This window comes from Phacochoerus africanus, chromosome 3 (genome assembly GCF_016906955.1).
Source record: "Phacochoerus africanus isolate WHEZ1 chromosome 3, ROS_Pafr_v1, whole genome shotgun sequence".
In the NCBI taxonomy this organism is placed as follows: Eukaryota; Metazoa; Chordata; class Mammalia; order Artiodactyla; family Suidae; genus Phacochoerus; species Phacochoerus africanus.
The window spans coordinates 142,760,580-142,775,622 of record NC_062546.1 but is presented as its reverse complement, the minus strand read 5'-3'; the positions used below and the strand labels follow the sequence as shown (position 1 = coordinate 142,775,622).

The 15,043-nt window shown below is 36.7% G+C and overlaps 1 protein-coding gene across 4 annotated transcripts in view; it reads left to right on the top strand.

The window, feature by feature from the left end:
- TLK1 (tousled like kinase 1) overlaps window positions 1–15,043 on the top strand; it is a 151,425-nt gene that overhangs the window by 33,861 nt on the left and 102,521 nt on the right. For 2 of the 4 annotated variants that reach the window (XM_047772855.1, XM_047772854.1), the window contains exon 2: window positions 11,471–11,589. The exons of the other annotated variants lie outside the window; for them this stretch is intronic. In XM_047772855.1, coding sequence (XP_047628811.1) covers window positions 11,471–11,589 — 119 coding nt within the window. The remainder of the gene's footprint in view (window positions 1–11,470; window positions 11,590–15,043) is intronic. 4 annotated transcript variants of the gene reach the window in all.

Genomic DNA, 15,043 nt, shown 5'->3' with positions numbered 1-15,043 from the left:
CAGGGATTGAAGCTGCAACCTCACGGTTCCTAGTCAGATTCGTTAACCACTGCGCCAAGACGGGAACTCCTTGTTTGTTTTTTTAATAGCGAGAAGTTAGAAACCACCTGAATTATCAATGGTTGGGGAATAATTCATTATGTTAATGTACACCTATTTAATGGAATGTTAGGTAGTGAAAATGATGTTCATGAAAACATAATGTGGAAAATAGCTTTTGTACAATGAAAAAACATAGGATAGGAAGCAGTAATATAGGATCTTGACAGTAGTGATGGATGCCAAACAACTTTCTTAGTTCTAATATTTGTGAATGCCCTTAAGACACAAATTTCCTCACAGAAATATGGAAAAATATAAGAAGTTAACCTTTTATTACAGAAAAAAATTAACCCATTGAAATAGAGTGAATATTGCAGTGAACCGTAATGTACCCATTACACAGCTTCAGCACTGATCAACTTTAACACAGAAGTTGTTTATAGAAAAATTTAAATAAATTTTATTAGAACATGGGCTGCATTATATTATTAGAATAGTAGGAGTTCCTGTTGTGGTGCAGTGGTTAACGAATTTGACTAGGAACCATGAAGTTGCAGGTTCGATCCCTGACCTTGCTCAGTGGGTTAAGGATCTGGCATTGCTGTGGGCTGTGGTGTAGGTTGCAGACGTGGCTTGGATCCCGAGTTGCTGTGGCTCTGGGGTAGGCGGGCGTCTACAGCTCTGATGAGACCCCTAGCCTGGGAACCTCCATATGCCGCGGGAGCAGCCTTAGAAAAGGCAAAAAGACCAAAAAAAAAAAAAAAGTAGCATTAACGTGAAATGAACATATAAATACATAAGTTTATAATTCATCTGAAGCTTGTTTTTTATGGCAAAGAACTGTCACTGTCATTTTTGTCATTAATATTTTTAATTTGATTTATTTGAGGAGACTGTTTTTCTTGAACAAATGTTTTTTGTTGGGGGTTGGGGTCACTGTGAGAGTTCCAGGTGCATGATTACGGACAAGGAAAAACAAACCCAAATGAGAATTGGATGGATAGAGGTTATCTCAGTTTCTTTCATTTCATAGCACTTCAGCAGTTTTTATGTAATCAGCTTTCACGGTTTTTTGCAAATGGTTGAAACTGTAAATATGGAAACATCATTTTGTGTGTGTGTGTGTCAGAAATTGATTCATCTTTATTCAGACATCTGCTAACATTTCGGTTTTCCCTTTACACTAGGTGCTTGAGAAATAATGATTAAAAAAACAAGCCAAAAAACAGCCACCCACCCTAAAGGAGCTCATAATCTACAGAGTGATAATGGAAGTTCATTGAAATAAATTCTAAGAAGGATATGTACAAAATACGTGGAGCCACCCTAGAAGAGAGGTTGATGGTAGATAGAGATTTTTGAGCTTGCTGGAGTTCATTATGATAGAACAAAGTTATGGTTTGTTGCTCATAGTTGACTTCGTTCAGTGTTAGACTGCTGTAACAAACTACTGTAGACTGTGCAGCTTAAACAGTTTTATTTCTCACAGTTCTGAAGGCTGGGAAGCCCACAATCAAGGCACTGAAAAATTTGGCATCTGCTGAGAGCCTGGTTTATAGACTGTAGTCTTTCTTTTAGTTGAACTATAGTTGATTTACAGTGTTGTGTTAGTTTCTAGTGTACAGCTAAGTAATTCAGATAAACACATGTATATGGAGTTCCCGTCATGGCTCAGCTGAAACGAATCTAACTAGGAACCATGAGGTTGCAGGTTCGATCTCTGGCCTTGCTCAGTGGGTTAAGGATCCGGTGTTGCCGTGAGCTGTGGTGTAGATCACAGACCTGGCTTGGGTCCCAAGTTGCTGTGGCTGTGGTGTAGACCGGCAGCTACAGCTCCAATTTGGCTCTTAGCCTGGGAACTTCCGTATGCTGTGGGTGAGGCCCTGAAAAAGACCAAAAAAAAAAAAAAAAAATTTTTTTTTTGAACCCCCCTGTGGCACATTGGGTTAAGAATCCAGCTATATCGGCTTGGGTCACTGCGGAGGTATGGGTTCAATTCCTGGCCCATTGCAGTGGGTTAAAGGATCCAGCATTGGTGCAGTTACGGCTTGGATTCAGTGCCTGGCCCAGGAACTTGGCTAATGCTGCAGGTGCAGCCATTTAAAATTTTTTTGTTTTGTTTTGGGGGATGGTTTTATCATTGGGAAATGTGTTTTTCTAGATCAACATTATGATCTCAGTGGGACTGTGTGCTAATTTATGTATCTGGACCCTAAACTTTTGGCACTCTTGGAGTTTTACAGCAGTCGAGTTGGGAGTGGTGGTTAAAGAGTTTTTATTTTCATAAAGCAGTAAATTTGTGTTAAGCATGTTTGAAGAGGTAGGCGTTTAGAGCAGGTAGGGTTCCTAAGCAGGGTAATCTGTTTTCTTGGAAAAATTGTAGATCTGTTAAGAAACTGTATCTTTTTTTCCTCTAATTTGAAGGCTTAGGCTAGAGAAATTGAAACTAAGTTGACCTGCTCTGTCTACTGATAACCTTTAATCTCATTGTCTCAATTTCCTTATCTTTAAAATGAGATCTATATGTTAAAATAGAAATAATTGTCTTGTATTAAGATATTGTGTCTGTGTGTGTCTGTGTGTATATACATTAAATACATTATTATAAGCCTAAAGCTAGAGGAAGAGGAGTTAATGTTATTAATACATTAAAGAAATTAGGCATTGAAGTATATGCCATTCTACCTACCAAGAACTTTTAACCTCAGGGAAAAAGCTATAAGGGAGCTTATATTAATATATATTATTATATATGCCAATATTTATTGAGTGCTTGTATTTTAGCATACATATATGCTCACATTATTGACTACCAAGTGGTAGGTTTAGTGCACAACTCTTTATATGAACTTATCTTACTTTAACAACCAGAAGTACTTTTATTATCTCAGTTTTATACATTTGAAAGCTGAAACATGGAGGGGTTAAGGAACTTGGCCATGCTTACACAACTTAACTGTGTGCATGTTTATATATTTTATTTATTTTTCTTTTTTGGCCGTTCCCATGACTTATGGCAGTTCCTCGGCCAGGGATTGAATACAAACTGGAACTGTGAACATATGCCACAGCTGCAGCAGTGCCAGATCCTTAGCCCACTGTGTGGGGCCAGGGATCAAACCAGTGCTTCCACAGAGACGAGCCAGATCATTAACTCACTGTGCCACAGTGGGAATTCCGTGCGTATTTATATATATTTTTTTCACTGTAATAAATTACTTTCTTAAGCTGGACACTTTTATTTCATGTGTGTCTATTTTTGATGAAAGAAAAATTAGCTGTCAGTTTTTTTTATTTTTAAGAATGAAATTTGGTCTCAGATCGTCTGAATCTTTTGTCATAAGAGTTCCATTTCCAATTTTTAAAATGACTTATCTTAAAGATAAGGTGAGGTATTAATTTGATTTGGAGTGATTCTAAATCAGTCCTGTCTTCTCTTTACCAGAGACTTAACGTAACTGAATGTGTAGAATAGGTTCAGGAACCTGGATTTTTATGTTTACTACTTTTAGTCATTCTAGGTGCATCAGCTGATACATGTGTATATATCTTATACACATATTTTAATATGTATAAAGTATGTGTATAATATTTATTATTGTGTAGATGGATAAATGGAGATATATATGGTTCAGAAATAGTTTAGTGAAACTATTAAGTACAGAAACATCCATGTTTATTTGGGAATGTGGTAGGTGATCAGAGAGGTATTTCAGATCAATGGAGAAAGGTTGATTTTGTGAGAAATTGTATGGTATTTCTCTTGGGGGAAAATTCTAGATATAAACAGTTACCTTCTAAATGGATTACATTTCCAAATGTTAATATTTTAAATCATTAGAAAAAATGTCAGAGATATTTTTATTAGATAAGTTTATTAGAAAAGAAAGAAATTGGGCTGCTTTTGTGATACCTCATTTAACAAGTTCATTTAACTGTCAAAAAATTAGAATGTTTGGTTTTAAATAGGAAATGAAACTGTGGAATAAATGATGGGATGCGGTGTAGTAAAAAAAATTGAGTATGTTTACTAAATATGTGATACAAGATACTGTTTATTAAAATAGATATGTTCTGTTTATTAACCATGTCAGAGTGAAAGTTTAAAGACGAGTCAGAAGTAATTCTACAATGTCAAACAATGTAAACTTCTTGAATTCTTTGTTTCCTATAGTTTGAAAGACATAAAAAAGCTAATGAAAAGGAGTGATTTAAATGAAATATTTTATCTTGTCAAATAAGTTCTAACTTCATCATGGTATTTCTGTTTTTAATCAGAGTTCTCTGCCTTACCAGGCATAATGTGAAAAGTATTAATTAAAGACTTTAAGTATTCTGTATAAATCAGCTTATCAGATGTATAATTTGAAAAGTAACAATTAAAATCTGAATGAATTAAAGTATTTTTAGACTAAAGGAAGTTTTAAAATTAAAAATGTAAAGAGATGGCTGAATAGCAGTTGAATCTCATATTAAAAGGTTTTCTTAAGCAAACTCATTTCTTTTACTTTTTTGGTAATTGATATTTTGATATTAACCTTTTGAAAACACCCTTTTCTAGATATTCTTATTTTGTTTTGACTATCTGCTAAGGAAGATGAAGGCTTAAGATAATTTTAAAATGGTATAATGAAAAATTGATTCATTGTCATAAAAAAGGTGGTGTTAACTATAAAATAAGGTTGACCAACCAGCACTATTAGTATGTCCAAATACATACATCCTGTTTTAGACTGACCACCTTGGGAGTCCATACTTTTATAATAATTAAACGTTTACTGATGAGTTTGTGAGGGAGGGGGGGAGAGAGAGAGAGAGAGAGAGAGAGAGTGAGTGTGTGTGTGAGAGAGAGAGAGGGAGCAAGAGAAGAAAAAAGTTTATCAGGGGGGCCATGACCACTCCTCTGATGGATCAGATTGTTATTTCATTTATGTTGGTTTCCTAAAATTGTTATAATACATACTGATCTCTGTGACTGATCTCTGATTTGAATAGTTACATCTCTTTTTATGTTTTATGTGAAGTTTTGGGTTTATAATAGATTTGCTGGAGCAGTTTAATAAGAATAGTAATATAATTAGAAGATGAGTGGTTGTATTTTCAGATGGGGTATTTTTTAAGAATGGTATGGCCTTTATAGTGGCTTTTATAATTTTTCAAAAGTATAAACACTTATTGTATAGTGAAGAATTTAATGGATCATGGTAAAATTACATATTCTTCAGAAAAATTTCACCTCTTGTAATTGAGGCCAAAATTTTGAATGGGTCAGAAATGACAGTTTGATTCCATAAAAGATTAAAACCTTTGAAATATGTGAGTTATAATAGGAGTCAGCAAACTATTTTTGTATGGTTAAAAAAAATGTTACAAGACTAATACCTTGTGACATGTGAGATTTAAATTTTAATACCCGTAAATAAAGTTTCATTGGAATACAGCTGCCATTGTAAGGCAGAGCTGAATAGTTGTGACAAAGACCCTATATCACATTCTTGTTATTTTGTACTGCTTTGGTGTACTACACATTTCAGGGCTGCAGATAGCTGACTTGATAGTATTTTCAGTGCCATGTGTATTGCCAGTCTGCAATATTTATTTTTTTATACCAGCGCATATCTGTCATGTCAAAACAAGAGAAAAATGGACTCTGAAGGGCATGCTTTTTTTTTGGCTGCCTTGTGGCATATGGAGCTCCTGGGCCAGGGATTAGATCCGAGCCACAGTCTTGAACTAAGCCACAGCTGCAGCAAGGCCAGATCTTTTTTTTTTTTTTTTGTCTTTTTGTTGTTGTTGTTGTTGTTGTTGTTGCTGCTATTTCTTGGGCCGCTCCCGCGGCATATGGAGGTTCCCAGGCTAGGGGTTGAATCTGAGCTGTAGCCACCGGCTTACGCCAGAGCCACAGCAACGCGGGATCCAAGCCGCGTCTGCAACCTACACCACAGCTCACGGCAACGCCGGATCGTTAACCCACTGAGCAAGGGCAGGGACCGAACCCGCAACCTCATGGTTCCTAGTCGGATTCGTTAACCACTGCGCCACGACGGGAACTCCAGTAAGGCCAGATCTTTAACCCACTGTGCCTGGCCAGGGATTGAACCCTCATCCCACCGCTCCCAAGACACTGCCCATCCTGTTGCACCCCAGTGGGAACTCCAGAATGCATACCTTTTAAGGCACGATGGAGTGTGTATTATTTTATTATTGAATTAGGTAGCAAAACATTGTTCTTATTTTGCAGCGACATCGTAACTGTAATAGAAGAATACAGAATATGTTGACATTTCAGGATTAAGCATATACCATAGTATTCTCAATTCTCAATTTTTTAAAGTAATAGTCCATTTAAAATGGAATAGCTCATCATAGCATAACATCTTCATTAAAATAAAAACTGAAAATGAGGCTATTACCAAAATAAGTTTGAGTTATTGATTTGCTAGCCAAGCAAAGGAAGCCACTTACTGGTGGTGAGTTAATTAAATTGTGTTTGATTGCAGCAAAGAAATGTGTCCAGAGAAAATAAACTTGTTTTAGATTATTAACTTTTTTGCAAGAACAATTGATTTAAAAGTTGAGGACATTTAAATAACATCAATAGTCAATTTAAAAACAAGGAAAAAGATTTAGAGTGGTTTTCTTGGCTCTTAATGAGTTCACAGATTTTATTGATACTACACAGTTGATGTTTATTTGAGACAGTGCCAAGTTTGAAGTGGCAGGAAAATTAGCCTCTGAATGGTCTATGTAGAACAACTACAGGCAAGATTATTTTCAAAGTTGAGGAAACACGAAATACAATCTGAAGTGGAATCTGCTAAGATGTGCTATAGCCCATGGTGGTAAAAAATGTGTGAAACAGAAAAATGCTTAGTTGAGCACATTTATAAATCTTGTAAAAATGTGAGATGTTCAAAGCCTATGGTTTTTCAGTAGGTACTTTGCAGAAAATATGTGAATTTATCATATGTTATTAAATCAGTATTGTCAATGGTGAACTCCATTTGCGCTCATGTACTTAATTAGTATCAGCTGCAAAAATTTTGATTAGAAATAGAAACTGAATATCCTGACTGGCTTAGCAGTGGTAATATTTTATTGCAGTTTTTTTTTTAGGGCCGCACCCATAGCATATTAAAGTTCCCAGGCTAGGTAGGGGTCAAATTGGACCTGCAGCTGCTGGCCTATGCTCCAGCTACAGCAATGTGGGATCTGAGCTGCGTCTGCGACCTATACCACAGCTCACAGCAATGCTGGATCCCCGACCCTCTGAGTGAGGCCAGGGATTGAACCCGCATCCTCATGGATACTGGTTAGATTCATTTCTGCTGTGCCACAACAGGATCTCCCTTATTGCAGTTTTTGATTTTAGGACTGAGATTGAAGTTTTTCTGAACAATAGTAGCTCTCAGCTACTATTATCAAATACTGATTGACTTTGGAAATTAACTTTTCTACAGACTTGAAAATGTTTTTAATTGAATTTAACCTAAAATATTACAAGGGAAAATGGCATTCATGTGAAATTTAGCCAGTCATTTGAGTGGTAACTGATAGTTTGAATTACAAGTGATGTCAAGTTGCTTTATACACTTCTCATCCAGTTAAGGTGAGATCTTTATTCCCCCATGAATTTGCATGAATACATTTTCTAACTTCAAACAACAGTTTCAGCAGCATTTTTTTTTTTTTCTTTTTAGGGCTGTTGGTGCAACATATGGAAGTTCCCAAGTTAGAGGTCAAATCAGAGCTGCAGCTGACAGGCTACACCACAGCTACAGCAATGGGGGATCCGAGCCATGTCTGTGACTTGTACCACAATGTGTGGCAATGCTGGGTCCTTAATCCACTGAGCAAGGACAGGAATTGAACCCACATCCTCATGGATACTACTTGGGTTTGTTTCTGCTGAGCCACAACGGGAACTCTGCAGCAGCATTTTTGAGACATAGATGCGAGTGCAAAGGACGTTTCCATAATTCACAATGTATTTAATTGTGCACTTGAGGGGCCTCTACCTAGCCTTCAAAAGGAAGTAATTAATTTGTGCTGTAATGATATGCTGAAGGCAAATAGCCAAAGAGTAATAGACTTCCAAAACTGCCTTTGAAATAATGAATATGCTCAATTAAAATCATATGCTTCTGCATTGATATCAGCATTTGGCAGTACCTATGTGTCAGAAGAGACATTTTCAAAGATAAGTGCATAAAACCTGATCATCATTATCAGATGAGTATTTGCGGTATATTTTGACGATAGGAAACTCAAATTAAGTAGAATGTCTTAACCCCTTCCCACCAACTCCATTCTTTTCATTAGCAGTTTACATGCCCACCAGCAACATGTAAGGGTTCAAACTTCTTCACATCCTTGCTAACACTTGTTATTTTCTTTTTCCTTTTTTATAGTAGCCATCCTAATGGGTGTTGTAGTTTGGATGTGCATTTCCCTAATGATTAATGATATTGATCCTCTTTCATGTACTTACTGGTCAAGTGTATATCTTCTTTAGAGAAATGGCTTTGCCCATGTTTTAAATTGGATTTTTGGGAGTTCCTGTCTTGGCGCAGCGGAAACAAATCTGACTAGGAACCATTAGGTTGCGGGTTTGATCCCTGGCCTCATTCAACAGGTTAAGGATCCAGCATTGCCGTGAGCTGTGGTGTAAGTCGCAGATGTGGCTTGGATCTGGCGTTTCTGTGGCTGTGGCGCAGGCTGGCAGCTGTAGCTCTGATTAGACCCCTAGCCTAGGAACCTCCATATGCCTGTGGGTGTGGCCCTAAAAAGCAAAATAAATAAATAAATTGGGTCAGTGGTGGTGAGTGGTTTCTTTATATGTTCTGGATATCAATCTGTTATGAGACATGACTTGCAGGTATTTTTTTCCCATTCACTTTTTTTTTTAGGGCCACACCTTTGGCATTTGGGAGTTCCCAGGCTGGGGGTCAAATCAGAGCTGTAGCTGCTGGCCTACGGCACAGCCACAGAAATTCCAGATCTGCGCCTCATGTGCAACCTACACCACAGCTCTCAGCATTGCCAGATCCTTAATGCACTGAGCGAGGCCAGGGAGCAAACCCGCAACCTTGTGGATACTAGTCAGATTCGTTTCTTAACCTGCTGAGCCACAATGGGAACTTCCTTTTTTCTTTTAATTTTGATGAAGCCACCAAGGCTATTCATTGGTGGATGCAAATTTTGCTTTTTTTGTTTTTCAGTGATGGTGGTTAATAAAACAGGAAAAACATGGGGAAAAAAATCCTTGACCTCATAATATATATAAATGTTAATTTAGGATAAATTGTGGACCTGAGCAGAAAAACATAAAACTCATAAAGATTATTTTTTACTTTAAGGCATGCAATGTTTTCTTGAATAGAAAAATAACCATAAATATAAAAATTAGATAATTTCCACTTCACCAGAATTAAACATTTCTGCTTGTCAAAACACTGTAAAGAAAATGGTGGGGGGGGGGAAATCATGCTTAGAGGAAGTGTTTCATTTATCAGTCATCTGACAATGACTGTTTCTGATGTAATAACAGGATCAGAAAAAAAAGGAATGTTGGTGATACTTGAAAGTACATTGTTAAGAGTGTGCTTTTTTTTTTGTTTTTTGTTTTAGCCGCCCCCACAGCATACAGAGTTCCCAGGCCAGGGATCGGATCCAAGCCACTGCAGCAATACTGGATCCTTAACCCACTGTACTAGGCTGGCGATCAAACCTGTGTCCCAGCACTCCCAGGATGCTGCCAATCCATTGCGCCACAGCAAGAACTCCTCCTTTTAGAAACCATACTCCAGGGACCTAAGGGAGATAGGGCTATAAATCACCAGTTTAAGGAAAGAAGTGATAATATTAAAAGCATGAAATATTAAAAGCTAAACTGTGTTTTAAAGACATGTAAGTGAGGCAGAAGGAGGTAGGGAGGGAAAAGATGCAAGACAGTGGCAATACATGCAAATGCAAGATCCCTTGAATGTCAAGGAGTGAGATCAAAAGCAAGCCTTTAGCTTTTTTCTACAATGTAAGGAAGAAGGATAGAATGGACAGGGAAGATATATGCAGGTACAGTAATGCTAATAAATATGGAAGCTTGGGCATTATCCATCTAGTCCTCTATCAAGATCAGGACAGAAGGTAATGAAGGGAACTTGAAAGGATAAGGACTATAGGAGTAACTCGTAATCTTTAGGAGAGGAGTGTTAGAGTGTGCGCAAGGGGTCTAGTGTATTTTGAAAGTGTTCCATATGTGATTCTGGATTCTGGTAATATCTTCTCTGCTCCCCTAAGGTTTTGTCAGTAGAGAAATAACTGACATGGATAATAGAAATTTTAATTCTGTAACTAGAATTTGTGGTGCCTTGGTCTACATGGTATCAGTTACATGAGGCTGCTAATTTTTCTCCCTTAATTCTCATGGTTATTGTTTAATAATAGATATTACCTCAGTGATCTGGTTGTTAAATATGTGTGTTTTCCATCTACCTGATGTACAGAAAAATATTTGGGATGTGGCAGTAATAAAACAATCCTTCCTGGAAACAAGGACCTACTGTATAGATCAGGGAAATCTATTCAGTACTCTGCGGTAGCCTATATGGAGATAGAATGTGAAAAATAATGGATATATATGTAGATGCATGACTGATTTCACTTCGCCCTACACCTGAAGCTAACACAACCTTGTAGGTCACCTATACGCCAATGAAGTTTATTTAAAAAAAGAAAAAAACCCGAAAAACAATCATTCCCAGTTTAAAATACAGTTAATCAGATAAGATATAGATAAGCAAAATACTTAAGTTAGTATCACTTAGTACCAAAATTCTTTGTAAGCTTAGAATAGGGAGATTACACTATGAGAAGTAGTATTTTTCAAACTATGGGTCTGGATTCATTAATGGCTCACAAAATCCGTTTAATAGATCACAACAAGTGTTTTTCTTTTTTGCTTTTTAGGACCATACCCGTGGCGTATGGAGGTTCCCATACTAGGGCTTGAATTGGAGCTGCAGCTGCTGGCCTACACCACAGCCATAGCAATGCAGGATCCGAGCCTCATATGTGACCTATACCACAGCCCACAGCAATGCTGGATCCCCAGCCCACTGAGCGAGACCCACATCCTCATGGATACTAGTTGGATTCATTTCCGCTGTGGTTACAATGAGAACTCTGTGTGTTTTTCTTTTTTAATAGGCTAGACTAGACTAGAAAATATGGGGATGTACTGCATATGTTAAAAGTATTTGTAGAACTTAAGTCCTTACTTTTGTCTTTTTTTGGGAATTTATTAAGTTTATATTTAAATCTCAACCAATTACGTATATGTATTTTGAGATATTTGTATATAAAGATACACATATATGTATGTGTTTGGTTTTTTGGTTTTGTTTGTTTTTTTTTTTGGTCTTAATAGGTGCAATGGATGAACTTCATAGTCTGGATCCAAGAAGGCAAGAATTATTGGAAGCTAGATTTACAGGAGTTGCAAGTGGGAGCACAGGGAGCACGGGCAGTTGCAGTGTTGGAGCTAAAGTAAGTAAAATGGTAATTTTTATTTGAAATTTTTTCCTTGTATTAAATGATACAAAATATATTCTGTAAAGGATCTCTACATATGTGCTTAACAGCAAGTTATCACTTACTCTAACTTTTGTAACATGTAGGAAAAAATTCAGTGTTTATATACCTGATTTCTAACATAGCATATATATTTCAGGTGCAGTATGTTGTAATACAGCATAATATATAATATATTAGATTTCAGGGGTAAAAAGAAATTTGGTAGATTATACTGCCTTTCTCCTATTATGTAATTTTTACCTTTCCTGTTCTTTGTTTCTTCCTTACCCCTGTCATCCATTTTCCTATCTGTCCTTCTCTATACACTAATCCACTGCTTCTTACTGCTGCATAAAATTAATTGTGTTATTTGTTAGGCCTTCCAGTAATAGATGACAAGTTGTCTCCAAATCCCCACTACCTCACACTGCAGTGAATTTCTTGTAATTGTTTCTTATGGAACTTTGTGAGCATTTATTCAGGATATATTTCCAAGAGCAGACTTGCTAGGGCATGGGGTGTGTATAGATTTAAATTGAATAAATAGTGCAGGATTGCTATTCAGAACAGTTATTCAAGTTAATAAAAAACGAATCTGCACTTTCAGCAGAGTGTGTAAATCTATCTCCGTAGTCCGGAAACTCTTGACACCATTCAGATTCCTCATTTTTTATAGTTCAGTAGGTTTAAAATAATGCATAATTGTCTTACTCATACTGCCAGTTGTTTTGAGCATTCCTTCATGTGCCTATTAGCTTTGAGGGAGTCTCTTATAAATTGCTCCATTCTTTGCCTGTTTTTCTGTCAGAATCAACTGTTTTTCTCAAACTGATTTTCCTGTATTTGTTGTATATTCTGCATATCAATTCTATGTTGATTATATACAGATGAAATAAATTTTCCCATTTTGTCATATCTGTTAATTTTGTTCATGGTATCCATCATTGTACAGAATTATTTAATTTTGTTGTATTCACACTCATCAGTTTTTTTTTGCTTTATGGTCTGTACCTCTGAAATTTTGACTAACTCTTGGTGTACTAAGAAAAACAGTCATCACCATTAATTGTTTGGGTCCAGTGGATCTTTTTGTTATATTTTATTTTACTAATTTATAGCAATTGGGAATAAAAGTAAATGAAAAAAGAAATTTTAATTAATTTTTTTTTGGGGGGGGACTTTTTGTCTTTTTTAGGGCTGCTCCTGCGGCATATGGAGATTCCCAGGCTAGGGGTCAAATCAGAGCTGTGCCAGAGCCACAGCAATGCAGGATCTAAGCCGCGTCTGCGACCTGCACCACAGCTCACGGCAACGCCGGATCCTTAACCCACTGAGCAAGGGCAGGGATCGAACCCACAACCTCATGGTTCCTGGTCAGATTCCTTAACCACTGATCCATGACAGGAACTCCAAATGAATTTAAATACACTAAAAATCTCTTTGTATCAAGTAAATCTTGGTGCATGAACATTGTAAAAGGTGAAGGACACCGTCATGCATTCTTCAAGCATAATGAAATTGTCCAGGTTCTTGTTGCAGAATATTATATGATGAAGTCCTTCAGTTGAATGATTTCTTTTTTTTCCCCTTAGAGATGTATTTTCCAGTTCATTGATTTTTTTTTTTTTTTTCATTTTGCTTTTTAGGGCCACTCCCATGGCATATGGAAGTTCCCAGGCTAGGGGTTGAATTGGAGCTACAGCTGCTGGCCTATGCCATAGCTACAGCAATGCTAGATCTGGGCCGTGTCTGTGACCTACAGTACAGCTCATGGCAATGCCAGATCCTTAACCCATTGAGCAGGGCCAGGGATGAAACCCACATCCTCACGGATACTAATCAGATTTGTTACCACTGAGCCTCGACGGGAACTCCTCGATCTTGAATTTAAGAAAATTCATCTATGATAATGTCATTTGAAGACTGAGATTTTACTTATATAGTCAGTGTCACCATCATCAGTTTTAGGTGCTGTTATCTCTTCGTATTTACTTTTCCGATTTATCTAATAGTTATAAGTTGTCTTACTCTGCATTTTCTTCTTTCGACCATCCTGAGTGGAAAATGAAAATTTCTTAATTCTCAGCTAGAGTCTATGAAAGCTAAAATCAGACTACAAAGATGGTTTCTTAGTCATTTATGCATTTTTGAAAGATGATGCAGTACTTTGGGCAAGGCAAGTAGATAACTGAAAGATTATAATTTATTTCACTATTGCATCATCCGTTAGGTCATTAAATCTATTGTTTTTCTATTTCTGCTATAATAAACCATCACCACATTGCTCAAAGGAGTACAAAATTATTGTCTTTCACTTACGTAGGTTCAAAAGTCTGACATTGGTTTCCTTTGGCTAAAATCAAAGTGTCTGCAAAACTGCATTCCTTTCTGAGGGCTCTTGGGCAGGATCTTTTGCCTTGCCTTTTCCATCTGAGAGGCTGCCTGCATACCTTGGCTGGTGGTCTTCCTCCATCCTCAAAGCCATTATTGTTTCATCTCTCTTACTTTTTGGAAGTCGCTTCTCTTGGACCTTAGCCAGAAGGATTCTTCACTTTTAAATACTGATGTAATTAGGTGGGGTCTGCGCTGTCTGGATAATGTGGTATTATTTCCCCAATTCAAAATGCTTCCCTTAATCACATCTGCAAAGTCCCTTTTGCTGTATAAAACAGCATTCATAGGTTCTGGGTAGGGCATGGGCATCATTGGGGGTCAATATTCTGCCTGTCATACCATCATTCTTTCACTTTTTATTTTAGTGGTATTTATTTGTTTTAGCATAGTTGATGAGTAATGATGAATAACGTGTTCCTAAGATGATATAATAACAAGAGAAATAAGAGTAAGATCTCATATTGTGTATTAGATTTTGGGAACGATCAAGTAGACATCTGGTAATTAAATTACAAAGTAAGAATATATTTTATTTTTATTAAAAATAAAATTTAATTTTATTCTTTGGATGATCTCTAAGGATAAAAGTTCTGAAATATTAATTGTTACAAACAGAATTACCTAAAAGAGAAGCAAAGAGACTAAAATTGGGTCTGGCAGAATTCTAATTGTACTCTAAAAGTTGAATACTTTTTCCCTACCTCTGAGGCACCAAGATATTCTATAGTTCATTCTATTAATTTTACAATTTTATATTTACTCTTTTATCCATCTAGGCTCCATATTGGCTCTAGTATTGATAGAAATCCAGTTTTATTTTTCTCAATATAGGGAACCATTTTTCTCCACAATGCTTCTTAAATCATCTGTGTTTTCCCACTGATTTCTGATGCTACCTGTATCATATTAAGTTATCATGTATCTATACTGATCTGTCTCTGAAATTTCTCTTATGATCCAGTGGTCTCTCTGTATTCTTATGCCAGTATCACATTAAGAAAGAATGCTATTAGGGATCTGACATTGTAATTGC